Source organism: Lichenostomus cassidix, chromosome 4 (assembly GCF_008360975.1).
Source record: "Lichenostomus cassidix isolate B80296 chromosome 4, HeHo_3.0, whole genome shotgun sequence".
NCBI lineage: Eukaryota > Metazoa > Chordata > Aves > Passeriformes > Meliphagidae > Lichenostomus > Lichenostomus cassidix.
This window is the reverse complement of record NC_139484.1, coordinates 24511288-24526643: the sequence shown is the minus strand read 5'-3', so window position 1 is coordinate 24526643 and position 15356 is coordinate 24511288. Positions and strand designations below refer to the sequence as shown.

The 15356-nt window shown below is 37.4% G+C and overlaps 1 protein-coding gene across 7 annotated transcripts in view; it reads right to left on the bottom strand.

Annotated features, from left to right (window-relative positions):
• Nucleotides 1-742: 742 nt before the first annotated feature.
• Nucleotides 743-15356, bottom strand: part of SGMS2 (sphingomyelin synthase 2) — a 57734-nt gene continuing 43120 nt past the window's right edge. For all 7 annotated transcript variants that reach the window (XM_085058356.1, XM_085058357.1, XM_085058354.1 and 4 more), the window contains 3 exons: nucleotides 14378-14531; nucleotides 10690-10856; nucleotides 743-9957 (listed from right to left, as the gene is read on the bottom strand). In XM_085058356.1, coding sequence (XP_084914482.1) covers nucleotides 9754-9957; nucleotides 10690-10856; nucleotides 14378-14531 — 525 coding nt within the window. In that variant the 3' untranslated portion in view covers nucleotides 743-9753. The remainder of the gene's footprint in view (nucleotides 9958-10689; nucleotides 10857-14377; nucleotides 14532-15356) is intronic.

Genomic DNA, 15356 nt, shown 5'->3' with positions numbered 1-15356 from the left:
GCGACAGCCCGAGGCTATGAAGGATTAAACATAAGCACGCAGGGCCGTTTCGTGTAAAAAAAAAGTGAGCGCCTCCCCCCCACAGGGCTTGCTTTCAAATGCTCCCACGCAAACAGCTACTTTTTCAGCGGTTTAGAAGGGAAGGAAATAGGGGTGATCCTTCTTCCCCGCTCCCAAACACAAAAAACGTGGCAGTTCGAGGTAATATACCAAAAATTTCTGGTTTCAGACCCAAGGACGAGCCTGGAACCATGTCCCAAGCTCCAGGTTCCGTAACTACTTGGCAAATGGCAGAACAGCACAGAGAGGCTTTGAAGAGCGGGACTTAAATTCTAGAGGAAAAAGACGTGTAGCTCTTCTCCTTTCCCTAAAATAAAAATAGTAATTAAAACCCCAAACACATACACAAAATCCCAAAACACACCCAAACACCCCAATCCTCCAAAGGCACCCAGAACTGGTTTGGAGGGTAACTTCCCCCTGCCTGTAGTACACACCTTGGTGCACTTTTCCCAGCTGATCAGCAACATAAAATTTAACCCCGACAGAGGCAATTAGATGTTGAAGAATGCCACTATGGTCATTCATGTTTTGCCCACGGTGCTCCTTCTTTCAAGTGATCCCCCAAAACCAAAAAATGCACAGAAATAAAGGGTGCTTATCTATTAAAAATGGTGTTTTTAAAAAACCTTTTTAAAATAGTTGAACATTCAATAAAGATAGTGACAAGTTGCTCATAAAATAGTGGTTGAACTGTAGTAAAAAGGTTTTATTGCAATTATACAGAAGTTACAGCAATTTCAGAAATACATAAAGCTTCAAATGGTCAAGGTCAGTTTTCCTCCAAGCAATTAAGGCATCTGTCTCTTTAATCTAAACAGCAAATGGACATTTTACCAGCCATGGATTAAACAAAATAGAAAAACTAAGAACAGATTTAAACAGGCAGAACAGAATGCAGGGCTTTTTTGTCCATATTTGGCAGAAATTGAGTGGTTAATTACAATGTACACCAATAAATGCATAGATTATAAAAAATATATAAAAACAGGTGAAAATTCAGCTGAAATAAAGACATTTTAAATCTGAGTCTCAAGAAAAGTTTAGGTTCTGTAGCATGAAAATAAGAAGCTAAGCTGTTCAGCACAGCTGAAACATTACTGGTTTTGCCTGTTTTCTTTGTACAAGAGTAATCTAGCCTCACTTTCTTCTCAGTCTAGTCAAGAAGCTGCACTAGATAAAAAAAAAAAAAAATGCCTTCCTTCCCTCTGTATGCAGTTGAAAGATTGGTTTCGGTGGCATTTGGCCAATTCTAGGGTGTCCGGAGATTAAATTCCACATTAATTTTGATTAAAATGAGATACATTTTATCATTTAAAAATTTGAAATTAAACTTTTGTTTTAACATACTAGTACATAAGTGGACATGTCAAGTTAAAATTACAGTTGTTGCAATATTAAAATCCGTTTCTCCAAGTTCAATTAGAAGCCTCTTTTAAAAGCATGAAATTAACAGCAAAACATATCCATGTACTTTACTTATATTCTGCACACCCCAAGTAACTACATACACAAGTTTTAGCACTATAGTGCTTTCTGTGTAAATAATTCCTCCTAATAAGTCCTACCATCAGTGTAATAAAAACCACACCCTCCCTTTAATTCTGCACTTAAGGGAAAATCATTCTTCCAACTCTTTTACCCCAAACTGAAGAAGCAAAGCATTCGGTGAATCCACTTTTAATAGGTCAAAAACCAACTCCATGTAATAAGCAAACAAAAATCCCCACCAGAGTATTAAAAAGCATTAAAAATAGAATAGTTCAAAGGAACTAATTTTTTTTTAAAGATAACCAAGTTACAGAGTTAAAGCCCAAGCAGAAGCATTGGAAGTTTAATTAACAGTAAACGCATAAAAGCAATGTAATATTCTTCTCTCAAACTTTAACTTAGTCTGTAAATGCTGTCAAGGCTTAGGACTGTTGGCCAGCTATCCTCTGCAGCTGCTGACTGAGCATCCATTCTCTTCAAGTATGGGCTGTGGTTTTCCATGCTTTGAGCTTGCAGGCAACTTTTGGATTTTTATTTCTACAGGCACTTTATGAATAAAAAAATACTCTGCTTGTCAAAAGCACATTGACAATATTTGAAAGTTCTGAGTTACACTCGTGCACTGAATCATGTCTTTGAAACACAGCAGATGCTAAGGCTAAAAAAAACCCCACTCTCAGTCGAGTGCATGTCACATGCTCACAAACATTTTGTTTTTGCAGGGCATTGAAACATGCAGCCATTTACCTCTTAATATTTCTGTAAATATTGCACTTTTGTTTGTAAATTAAAAAAAAGTCCATTTTCTCTGAAGCATCTAGTAATTAAGAGAGGAAAGCTATACTTCAATGTGGTTTAGGACTATTATGGATGACTTTGTTCAATCTTTGGCTTTTCCAAGTCTCCTACTATTAAAGCAGGCACTGAGACAAGTAGGAAGACACAGTCCAGACTATTGTTACAACACTATCCACCTTCAGGCAACAAAAACCCCAGCCAGCTCTGGTTTTATCCTAGATAGTGGGCTTGTTTCTGCTTTAAATGAAGGTACTCTAAACATGCATTATTCTTTGTACTGACACCAAAGTTCCAGCAAATAGATCTTAGAGAAGCCCATTTATTTCTTGAAGTACTATATGCAAATGATTTAAGAGAACTTATTCCAGTACTTGAAGGATAGCAGCTTAGTGACCAAAGCCTGAGGGTACAACCACTTCAGAGCAGAGCAGTGTGCTGCAGTGCTCCAGGCTGCCCCTGTTCCCTCACCAGTGTACCTGGACATGGCACATGCTCCACACGTTCCTGTGTTTGGATGAATTAAGGGCATCACACTCATTTAAGAACTGACTACAGCAGGATTGCTGTACCAGTCACAGGCAGAGACTTTCACAACTGCAAGTTGACAAGTAAGGGACCTTTAAAAAGAGCTAAAGGCTTGGTATTCTCTGTGAATAGAAAGTGTAGGCACTGCCGCCCAAAAATACCTCTTGGAAAGATCTAGAAGTCCACTGCCCTTCATTATATACAATAAAATCATAAGCAAAGGCAGAGGGGAAGGCAACAACAGCTTCTGCAACAGAAGGCACAAGATAGCTCTTCATCTTAAGAAAAAGTTGCTTGTGAAGCTTTCAAACAAAGCTAGAAAATTATTTTGCTGTTTCACAGTCTAAATCTGTTTAAGGTTCTTTCAGGTGTTTTTATAATGTCCTACTATGAACTGCCTTGATAATAATGATGTTTCACTTCTGTTCTTTAGATACAGTTACACAGTCATGTCCATCACAAGTTGTTCAGGTTTTTTTAAAGTTTCAGCAAAATACACACCTACACTGCATAACCAGTGTCCTCCTAATACAGTTTTATCTTTTCACATCCTCTCCCTCTGTCTGCAAGGCTTCAACAGTGATGATGAAACCAGAGAAGGATTTTCTTTAAACTACTAGCCTGTCCCTTAATCTTACCCAGTACAATTCTTACATTTTAGACTGAGTTCCAGAAAATTAGCTATCCTAAGAATGCATGAAAATTTAGAATCAGACATGTAATTTAGAACAATATACACGCCTAATGTTTTCCTGCATTAAAATACTATTTTTTGCAGTTTTTCTATAAAACAGAAATAAACGGTTATATTTATATAAAAAGCAATTGGAACAGGATTAAAATGTTGAGAAATTTTGCTTTATTGAAAAGGTGTCACAACTTTCCTTAGTGTTCGTGTGTAATAAGAGAATACCAGCTCTTAATATTTGAGATCATTAGCACCATAAATGGATATAAGGTTTTTGATTTTTAAAGATGTGGGTGGTCATGTAAATAGTCCAACTGTATTCATTATTACACAAGCTGACCATAAAATATTTCAACTTGTCTGTGCCAAGTAAACCACATAGGACAACTTCTTTAACATGTTTTTACAAATTCACGGTCAACAGTGCAAGTGATCATGACAGATAGCACCTTTGGAGAGAAAAGCTACAAGATGCTCCCCTTATTGCTTTTTTTAAAGTACAGCTAGTGCAAGAGTTAGTTTTGGTTTGGGTTTTTTTAACACAGTGAACCAACTGCAACACAAATCACAACGCTAGCTCTAGTATCTCTTGCACATATACAGCAAATCATAACACTCAGTTACCTAACAAAATACCAGCTATAAAGTGTCATTCTGAAAGTTTGATAACATAAAAGCCAACTCTTGCTAATTGTGAACAATTTATGTGAAAATGACATCCAGTTAGCGAACATCAGTAGAAACTACAGCACTAAAGGCCCCTAGAAAAGTATCATTTGTTATTGTAGTATTCTGCTGTACAGTGTTTGCAGAACTGGACCCCAAAGCTACAAAAAAATGCCATCAGCTTCTTATCATGCACTTGTTATAGCATTCTTATATTAGCATGTAGGGTTCCTCAGCAGCCAACACCTTTGCTTGCCTAGTTTTTCCAGGGTTGAATATACAGCTCCAGTCAGGAGCTATGGATACACAGGACTTAGGCTGGGAAAAATCATGCAAGAAAAGCTGTCAGCTGATAAGGATGAAACCATGTTGCAGCCAAAGTGAGGTCCTGCGCTGATTTTAGGGAAGTCTTGAGAGTTCTCAAAGTCACATGGAAAGCACAGGAACCACAGCCCCCAAACCATTATTTCTGCTTTTACTTTCATGTTCCTTGGTATAACCCTGACCTCTAAAACTAACAGAACCTTCTTCACATCTCACACATGCTCTCCTGAATCACAAAAATAAACACGTGTACTAAACGTTTAAGGACCAAGACTTGATTCCTGAGGGGGGAAAGAAGTATGTCCTAGCATGTTAGGTTTTGAAAGTTGAAATTTTTTTCAAGTACAAGTTGTGCAAAGATTTGTCTGACAAGAACGCCTTTTGGCTTTAGCCAAAAAGCTTGAAATTTTAGCAAAAATAGCTTGAAACTATTAGTGACTGAAGGAACAGCTTACAAAAAACTGTTAATAATATTTAAATATTTTAAACTCCAAACCTCTTTCTTTCACTGAATTGGGTTTTGCTTTTATATTTTAAGTTATGGATAAGAACCAGCACAGATACAAAGCTGTACCATAGAATTATGTGCTTAATACTGCTGCTTCCTTATAGGTCTGGGGGTTTTCTGCAAACTATTGCACCAACAATTTAACTCTACATTTCTTAGAAGTTAGGTGTATTTTTAGCTCAATTTCATGTAAAAAGCAACATATGACCACCATCTACCTCAGTGTTTTTCATTTTCCTTCCTTTTCCTTATAAATACTAAAACAAAAGCCTTAGTTTTCATTCTCTGTTTCCCAACACTTCTTTTTGGATGCTAAGAAGCATCATAAAGTAGAATATGAAAGCTTACTTACAAGTAAAGTTACTTCAATGGCATGCTAGGGTTTCTCACGCTCATTTTTTGGCATTTTTCTCATGTGCACTTAAGCAGCTACACTCATTTGAATGGTGCCTTAAGATCCCTTTTCTCAGTAGCTGAACTTAAGACGTTGATTTTACAATGTCTGAATAGAAGTTACAATGTTTGTATTGAATAGAACACTTCAATACAGAAATGTTCAGTCTTACAGTATCACTCTAATTTTGTGTGTTCATAGAAGAGTTCTAGGTAAGTCCAAATCATGTATATTGTAAATAAATCAAGATGACAATGGAGCTGTACAACGATTAGATCTGCCAGTAAGTAAAAATGGTTCCAGTCCATTTAACAGCTTGGACCCATTTTCAAAATTACCCCATGAATCAGTAAGATTCAAGGTTTATGAGTTTAAAAAAAAAAAAGCAACCAAAACCACAAAAATGAAAACCCTGCTAAAAAAACCAAAAAAACCCCCAAAAAACAAAGAGCTATGGGAAACTTCATTTAAAGTTAATGGAATGACTTCACCTTGCACTGAAGTTAATGGAGCTGTAAACCATACTTCACATCTACTGAAATGATAAAAAGAATTTGGGTTACTACCAGACAACTTAGGATAAACTGTCTAGCCAGATACTACTGATAGGAGAAAGCCAGAGATTGAACAGCTTCTGATTTAAGATCCTAGTAAGTAGATTTGCAATAATCCAATTAAGAGAATGGCTTCTCATCTCTTAAAAAGACTTCCCAGGTCTGTTTCTGTTGCTGAGCTTTATTTCTCTATTACATGAAGGTAGTGTATTTTAGCATACATATGTTTTTCGTTTCCTTATCTCCCAACTGTTTTTTCAAGGAGGGCAGCAAATCCAGTACTAGAGTTCATAGCAATGTTTAGCACAGCTATTTTTGCTACTACCCCACCTGTGGTGATCTTTCTGAGAAAACAGCAGTGAAGGATGACTAACATTTAGTACCATTTACATCCACATGGGAGTGCTAAGCACGTACCAAAAAGTGTCCATTTACAGTGCTTTCAAGTAGACATTAATCATTTCTGGCATTAGAAGCAAGCATCTGTAGCATGACCACTTAGCAGCACATTTCTTTAAGTGCTCAAGTTAACATTTTAAATCCAGATTTAAATTTAGGTTAGGCATTTTAAGAAAGCTTGTTTCATAAAGCACCCATCAGCATTTAAGTCATGCTGATAGATCAAGTGTAGTGCTTTTTTTTTTAAGTGTCTGGAAAGTTCAACATATAAATGCTCCTCAGTTGAGAGAAACGTTATAGCCACAGTAAAGGGGCAGCTCATGTGCCATCTGTAAGAAATATTACTGTAACTAGGAAAAGATAGTTAGAGACATACTGCAAAGCACTGGGCATATACAGACCAAATAATATACTGATTGCAGGCCTCAGTGAAGCCCAAGTCTCTCCTGTTCTTTTTACCTACTGCAATCTTTTGCCTCTTAGAATGAAATTATACTTTAAGCTTCACGGTATTTGTATACAATGATCACCAAGACCTTAAAATTAGGAATTCTTAGGTGGCAGCTGTGGTATGTATTGGATAAACTACTACAGCAGTAAGAACTAGAATATACCATTACTTACCCCATTTTATCACCTTATGTATAGGTCTAAACAGTCTTCAAATACAGCTATACCATCCAAGTTTGTAAAAGCAATTAGAAGCTATTGAGAGCATAGAGAATTGGGGCTTTCTGCTAATTAAACACACACATCCTGCTTTGAGAGCTTTCATATAATGCAGAAATACAAAGCACTTAAGGGAGGGCTTAGTCAGAACAGGAATCAAGTATTTAGAGCTAGAGCTACTACCTAAACTTTCCCTTTGTATTACAATAGAAGTCACTATCAAATTCAGCTTTAGAATGAAAGTTCACACAGCCCAAAAAAAGCAGAGTCTTTACTTGGTTCTATTTTATCACTTTCACATTTTTTTTCTTTCAGAAACAGGAGTAAGTGTAAAAAACCCCAAACAACTCATCTTGCATGAAGAAAGGCTACTTTGCAGATCTATTACAGAAATCCCACTGAGACGTGGTGGTGGTTATGCAGACAATTAGATATCTAGACTAGCCAAGTGTTTATTTTTCAGCCACCAGATGAAAACCACTGCTTAAGCCCCTTATGTAATGCTTTTCATCATGCTAATTTCAAGGCATGGTGACCACTAATGAAATTCATTCATAACTCCTAAAATATAGTATTACTACAAGTGGCTTCACATGACCATATTTAAGGTATGACAAAGCTTAGATTTTAGCTTTAAAAATTATGATCTATGAAGTAGTACTGATATAACAAGTATCTTGGGAGACCTACTGACTGATGTTGAACATATTAATTTATATGATAGAGAAAATGGATTCAAAAAAGTCTTGATACTGGCTTTTTAGCTGTTCAAAGTCTGCTAGAAGCAAGCAAATGAAAGCACAGGTATGCCCATACACACACAACTTCATGGGTATGTTATGAGAGTCTCATCTTAAATAACAAAACCAAACATAAGTAGAATTTCTTTCTTAGCTAAGTTCTTCCAAGGATGTATTGAAAGGAACATTTTTATTGTATTATTTTGATAATGCACAAAAATACTTGAAATGCACATCAAAAATATTCTCATGTACAACTCAGAGCAATAATCCCCTTAACTGATAAAGATTATATTTGAATACTCTGTATTTCATTTTATAACTTTACCTGGACTTTTTAAAAAAAAGTTGTCATTTTTCAAATTGTGTTCACACTTCTCACTCAGTTCAAGACATTCTCAAAATAGGCAGCATTTCCTTTACATTAGTGTCACCTCAGCACTTAAAGCAGTTTTCTTTTCATTAGAAGATTTGAAAACAGTATTGAGTTAACTGCAGAAATTAATACAGAATATAAATGTCTAAACATGGTGTGCTGATTTTCTACTTTGCTTTTACAACAAAACAAAACAACATAAACCAACAAGTAACAGGTAGCTGTTAATCTGTGGTTTTGTTACATGTTTACCCCATGGTAGTTTCCCACATTTTCAGCCCACTTGTTTAAATAGTCATTTTAGCTGGACTGAAACTCTGGGGAAAAAAGGGAATCTACATGTGAGTTCTACCACAGCTTTCATTTAATATGAAATTATTTGATGTTGTAATTGAAGAAATGCTGCTGTTGCAGGTATTTCACCTTAGCACTTTTTTTGTTTGGTTGGTTTTTTTTTTAAGTAAGTCACAGAAACATGTGTCAACAGATAAAAAAGAAATTCAATGCAGAACTATGGCTCCCAAGTAAACTGGCTACATAGCTTCAGTAAGAGATTGCTACTAAAATTAAAAAGTTTTAGATGTTGCCCCATTTTGGATCTGGCCTTGCATTCCTCAAGCAGGTGAGAGCTGTAGAACTTTTGCCTGCACCAAGAACTCTATCACTTTTCCCAGTAAATAATTTTGTTTAAGATGTGTGCTTTTGTGTGTATATGCATGTATATGCATGTATATACACTGACAGGCACTGTATAGCTATATACACTAGGCCAGCTGCAATTCAAGATTTAGACTTTGAAACTGTGTCCCTTATTAAAAATAAAATTTTTGGCTCCTTGAGGTCTGATGTTAGCTGCTATTTCTAATATGCAAATTCATCAGGTAGCACAACAGTTTAAATATAAAATTACTAATAAAAATGTAAAAATTGGTGTATAGTAGAATACATGGGAGTTAATGGTGGTAAGCAGTATTTTAGGGTCACAAGATATTCATACCCCCAGAGTGTAAAAGAAAGTCAGACTCACTTCCAGCTGTACCAGTCATACAAAGGTCTTACCTTCATTAGCAAGAATGCAACAAAACACTTCCCACAATTGTGTAATTTTTTTATACACCTCAATACACCAATTTCGTGCCTTTACATTTTAGCATGTTTTTTCCCTTACGCACTCCAGAGCTCTGAAGATGAGACTTTTGGGTGCTTCTGTGGATGAGTGATAGTTAGTAATGAAAGTGTTACTGTGGTCTTTGGCACCTCTATCTCGTTAATAAAGCAAAGTCCTGCTCCACTTTTTCTTTAATAAAAAAAAATCCCATCAGTGGTGCATCTCATTAGCACTGAAGAGTAGAACAGGTCTGTACAGCCTGATGAGAGGAAAACATCTGAAATGGCAATGTGTGTCTACAGTTGTCTTTCCAATCAATTGCACAGAAGCTTGGTCCACTTCTTCAGTTATAGTCCTTTTAAGAACTTTGGTTACAGCATTAATGCTTTGGTAAAAAAAAAAAAAGAAAAATCAAAAATGAAAAAGCCAGAGCAGATGCTTTCCTTCTTTTCTTCAGGTAGATTTTTCATTGTCCTCTCCTGTCTTCTGAACCCGTGAATACTTTTTGCATGAAGATTTGAAGCAGCTGGGAGGCCAAGATATCGGCCAGGAAAAACTGCAAGGAACAGAGCCTTGCACATTCTTCTCGAAGAAATAAAATATTGGATACCACCATGCTCGAGAGAGAAAATTTGTCTGCGAAGACACCTTTAAAGTCTGTATTGGCACAAGCATGTAAAGAGAAAAAGGAAACAGTCAGTTTAAAGCCTTATCAATTACACTGAGTCAAGACAATAGCAAAGATGCAATGTATTTGCATACATTTCTGCAAAGACAGTTGGTATTTAGCCTAGAAAACACAGAATTGACATAGACATTATAGTCCAAATGCATACTAGAAACTGAGCATCTTTAACACACTTTGCTCTTGCTGTTTTGGGGAGACAAAGCACTCAAGCCTTTTTCAATATGAGTGCTTTCAGGCACGTCATCTTTCCATTGATGACTAATAACTGAGAATTAAATGGGCTTGAGAGCTATACTTCTACTTGAAAGTGTTGAAACAACTGCAGCAGATACACTGTCCAGAAGGTATCTTTAATGACATTTACAGAAGAGCTGTCACAAGAATTTTAGGATTGTCTAGGAAATTTCATTGGCCAGAAATTTTATTACTCAACTACTGTTTATTCAAAAGGTGAGACAAAAAAGGGCTATTCTATATATCAACAACAGCATTAAAACCTCAAAGTTCAAAAAAACATTTGCAAGACCAATAAGTATTATTTACTTAAATAACAGTGAAGTGAAGTGAAACTCCTTGCCCATTATGTTTTAACCTTTATATGGAACCCCTATTTTTATTCTGAAATTAGGAACTAACTTTAAACTTTAGGCAACTTGAACAAATACAGGCTATACATTGATTCTGAAGGTATTTGCACTCACCTTTTCATTAGCCATTGAGTGATACCACCAGAAGAGCCGTGTGGTGATATAGTAGGCAATGATGACATCTACGGTATAGTGCTCATGAGCAACCAGGATACAAATGATGCCAGCAGCACTCATTAGCCAGCAGATTAGGTGATACCACCAGAAATGACGTGGGGAATCTGTGAAACAGAAAGGTGAGGGGAAAAAACACAGCATAAAGCCATCTATGTTATTACAGTGATCCACAAAAGGAAGGGGAAAGGATAAAAAAATTTAGGCTACTAAATTTGAAAACATAACTCATATCACACTGGTACAAACCCTCTGCTTTGACACTGAAAACAAGACTAATGAATTATGCAAATTTACTGAGGTGTTCTTACTTTTTAAAGTGAGCCCAGGATGGATTAGTTAGACAACACTGCCACCCATTTCCTAGTCAAATTAAGTTTTCCAGTTGAATCACTTCTAGGATTTTGGGTGCAGAGGAAGAGATAGAATTAAGGCAAAACATACACTTTGGTTATTTAACTTGTGTGTATTTAATCTGGTCTTTTTACAGTCTATACTCAAGTAAACTCAAGTGTCTAGAATTGATACAACCTGAGCAGAGATCACAGATTAAACAGAATAAGACACTAATTTTAATTCTTAGGTTTTAACTAATTTGCATGAAGCCTCAGTTCTGTGAAACAGAATACACTGTACACAAAACGACAGTATGTGAATTTATACCCTTTAATGAAAGATTTAACAAATGGGAGTGAAGCTATTCAAAATGTATTTAACCCACTTCAGTGGAGAAGTTCTCCTGTACTTCTTTCTCCATTGAAAAATGCCCTGAGTATCACAATGACCATTCATAACTTCTGACAGGCTAACTGGCTTCATTTCACTCACAGTGGGAGGTTTTGGCACCCCTTGCCTTGTGGAGCAATGGTCAGCCTTTACTTTCACACAATACCAGCAGAAAAGTTACTGATCTCAGCAAGCCTACCCAGTAGGTTCTCAGAGGCCTGTGCAAAATAACTGTAGGACCATGTTTTGGTGCAAGTGTCAAAACAAATTCTCTAAACTCTCCCCAAAACTTGCAGACAGATCTCCACCTACTGATTTTTTTTTTTTTTAAGATATTAAGCCAAGTCATCTAAAGAAGCTGATGAAAACAGCACTGAGCAAGACAGACATACCAAGGCTAAAAATACTAATAACTACTCTGGTGAAAAAGCTGGAGTGCAGAGGAACAAGTGAAAAAATGGCAGAGTATGAAAGGAAAAGAAGAGCAGAGCAAAAGCTTCCCTAAGCCAGACATAAAAACCTCAGAATGCATCTTACACCAAAGACATGTTACCAAAAGAGAAAAAAAGACCACCATAAGCAGCCTCTGATTCGGAGCAATTATAGGGCTTATGCCCTGGTTCAGATAACATTTTCATAATTATATGGCAGGCAAAAAACAAAGCTATGCATTTGTCACTTACAGAGCACAATTTCACTGAAATATATGCTTAACAATTAGGCAGCAGTTAAAGGGCTTATTACACAAACTTGTGTGATAAAATTTCTCCAGCCCCTTATAGTATAAAGTACAGGAGTAGAACTAGCCCAGAAAATATTGGGTTGTCTTGACCTTTCCTGGTGCAATTGAGTATGTGAGTAGCATTAAAATGCAATGTAACAGACAAAACAGGGCAAACAGCCCCATTATTAGGCTATTTTCCTAATATTGCTCTGGTAATTTTGAAGAGCTACAAATGCCATTCCCCCAATAACATTCACTTCACAAGAAAGACAGATCTAAGAATCAGAGTATAATCAGCATCTTAAATTACTGTTGAAAGAACATCTCAAATCTGCAGAGTTGGAGTCCATCGTATTCCAGAGGCCCTTTCATATTGTGTTGGTTTTTTTTTAAGGCAGAATGCAGCACTGCAGCACCTTCTTCCCTCAGCATTTTATTAAAAGGAAGGTATACAGCTAATGGTGGTTAGTCTTATTTTTGTTTGAGTAAGAACTACACACTCCCATGTATCTCAGCAGCATTTGCATAGCTGGGGATACAACAGGAGTAGGGAAGTGCAAGTGTGCAATGATGCTGTGCTCAAGCCACAAAATTCCCTAGTCCCCTGCAGCTAAGCTGCACAGAGCTAGTGCGTGTAATTAACAATTTGGTATGTTTCACCCAAAATTTGAATAACCTGTCAACAAATGATGAAAAGCTATCTTGTTTTAATCAACCAACCAACACTTACATAAAGATAGAGGTGACACGTTTAGCCACACTAAGCCTTTAATTTACGTGCACAACACTTTTAGTCAGCCTTACCACAATCCCTGGGAAGGAAGAACAGCTCACCCTTGAGGCCATTACTAAGCATATGGAAGACAAGCATGTGAGCAGTAGTTAGCATGGATTTACCACAGGGAAATCATGCCTAACCAGCCTGATTGCTTTTAAAATCTGAATAGCTGGTTGGACAGATAATGGGAGAGAACTGGATGTTGTCTATGTGAACTTTATCAAGGCTTCTGACACTGTCTCCCATGATATCCTCACAGGCAAGACTGTACAATTTCTGAGGGGGGACTCAGAACTAGCTGAATGGCAGGGCTTTGAGGGTTTTTAATCAGTGGCACAGAGTCTAGTTCAATCCAAAGGTTCATATTGGGCCCAGAACTGTTTAACTTACTGATCAACAACTTAGATCAAGGGATAGAGTGCATCCTTGGCAAGTCTGCTGAAGATATAACGCTCAGAGGAGTGGTGCTGTGCTGCCCTTCAGAAGAGCTCACACACTGAAGGGATGGAAAAAGCAGAACCTTTTGAAACTCAGCAAGGGCAAGTCCAGGGTCCTGCACCTGGGATGGAAGAACCTAGTGCACCAGTACAGGGTGGGGGCCAACCTGCTGGAAGGCAGCTCTGCTGTGAAGTACCTGGGGGTCCTGGTGGCCAAGTTGTCCATGACCAGTGCCCTCATGGCTGAGAAGGGCAGAGGACCCTGTGGTGTATAAGATCATTGCCAGCAAGTTGAAGGAGGTGGTCCTGACCCTTTACTCAGCCCTGTTAAGACCACATCTGGTGTTCCAGGCTTCCTAGTACAAGACAGATGTGGAGCAAGTCCAGTGGAAGGCTATGAGGATGATTAGGATACTGGAGCACCTCCCGTATGTGGAAAGACTGAGGAAAATAGGCCTGTTTAGCCTGGAGAAGTGTGAGGAGATCTCATCCATGTCTCTGAGCATCTGAACAGAGGGTGTCAAGAAGATAGAACCAGGCTGTTCTCAGCAGTGCCAAGCAATAGGACAAGACGTATCAGGCAGTAAACAATGCACATGAAGTTCTACCTAAATGTGGGGAAGAACTTGTTTACTGTGCAGGTGACTGAGCACCAGAACAGAGTGCCCAGAGAGGCTCTGAAGTCTCCCTCACTGCACATTCAAGAGCTGTCTGGACACAATCCTGTGCAATGTGTTCTAGGGAACTCTGCTTGACCAGAAAGGTTGGGCTAGATAACCTACAGTGGTCCTTTTCAACCTTACCCATTTTATGATTTGACTACAGCCATGGTTCCATTTCCACTCAATTTGTGTTTCAACAGTCTGTGTACAACCTGCTGAGTAACTTTTGGAGGACAGTAGTTTTACACAGTTTTGTACAACAAATATGAACAAGAAAGCACATTGAAATGCCATCACTTACACTCTTTGATGAACAGATAGACCAGCGTTAATACTACAGTGTGTCCACTAAACAGGAAGTCTCCACACAGGATGTGTGATCCAGTTATGGATAGACCACCACCAGAAATCAGTCGCAGGATTCTCTGAAGCTTTGCCTGAGAGTCTCCATTCAACTAGAACACCAGAAAGAAGTACAAAATAAATTTTAAGATACACCATAAGTAACTCAAGTAAACTTCTTGCCCAAACGTATGTAGAGTCAGGAAGACAGGGAGAAAAGGACAAATTGTTTTCATTTTCTTTGGCTTTCTGTCACATATTCTTAAACAAGCACATATTTCAAAGTTGACAGGTGACAAAGACCAGTTTGGTAACACTAGCAATCTATCTATGCTTTCCCAGGCTATTTTAAAATATGAATTGTATGAGAATGAGATGCAGAATATACTGAAAAGGTAAACATTAAAAATTTGTTAAGGTCAGATCTCTTATGATAGCAGTTGAAAGAACGTATGAAACCCATTCAAAACTGGTACAGCCTTGCATACCAGTTCTGTTAAGAGCTAAACAATGTTTCTACAGAGTAAAAACCTCAAACTCGCTTCATTTTAGATTTCGTTACAAACTCAGTCAGGACTTACTCATATTTGGAGGATGTACATTTTTAAAGCATGCATTAGAATCAGCTTTTGATATCTCATAGATACTAGGTAAACACTCAGTTCTACCTAGCTGTTTTAAATTAACTCTAGGACAAAAAAAACCAAGAAAAATGGATAACTGTGTTCCATAATAAGAAAAATATTCACATATGAAACAAAAAAATCCAGCACGATTATCATCAAGTATTTTTCCAGAGTTCAAGTAATTAATCCTGGTTTAATGATAGCAAAATGCACTTTCAGCACAGACATTTGCATTTTCCTTTGTTTACCTCTTCTCAAGCCTCAATATGCAGTCTACTACACAGGCATTCCCCAAGCTATTAGAACAAAACA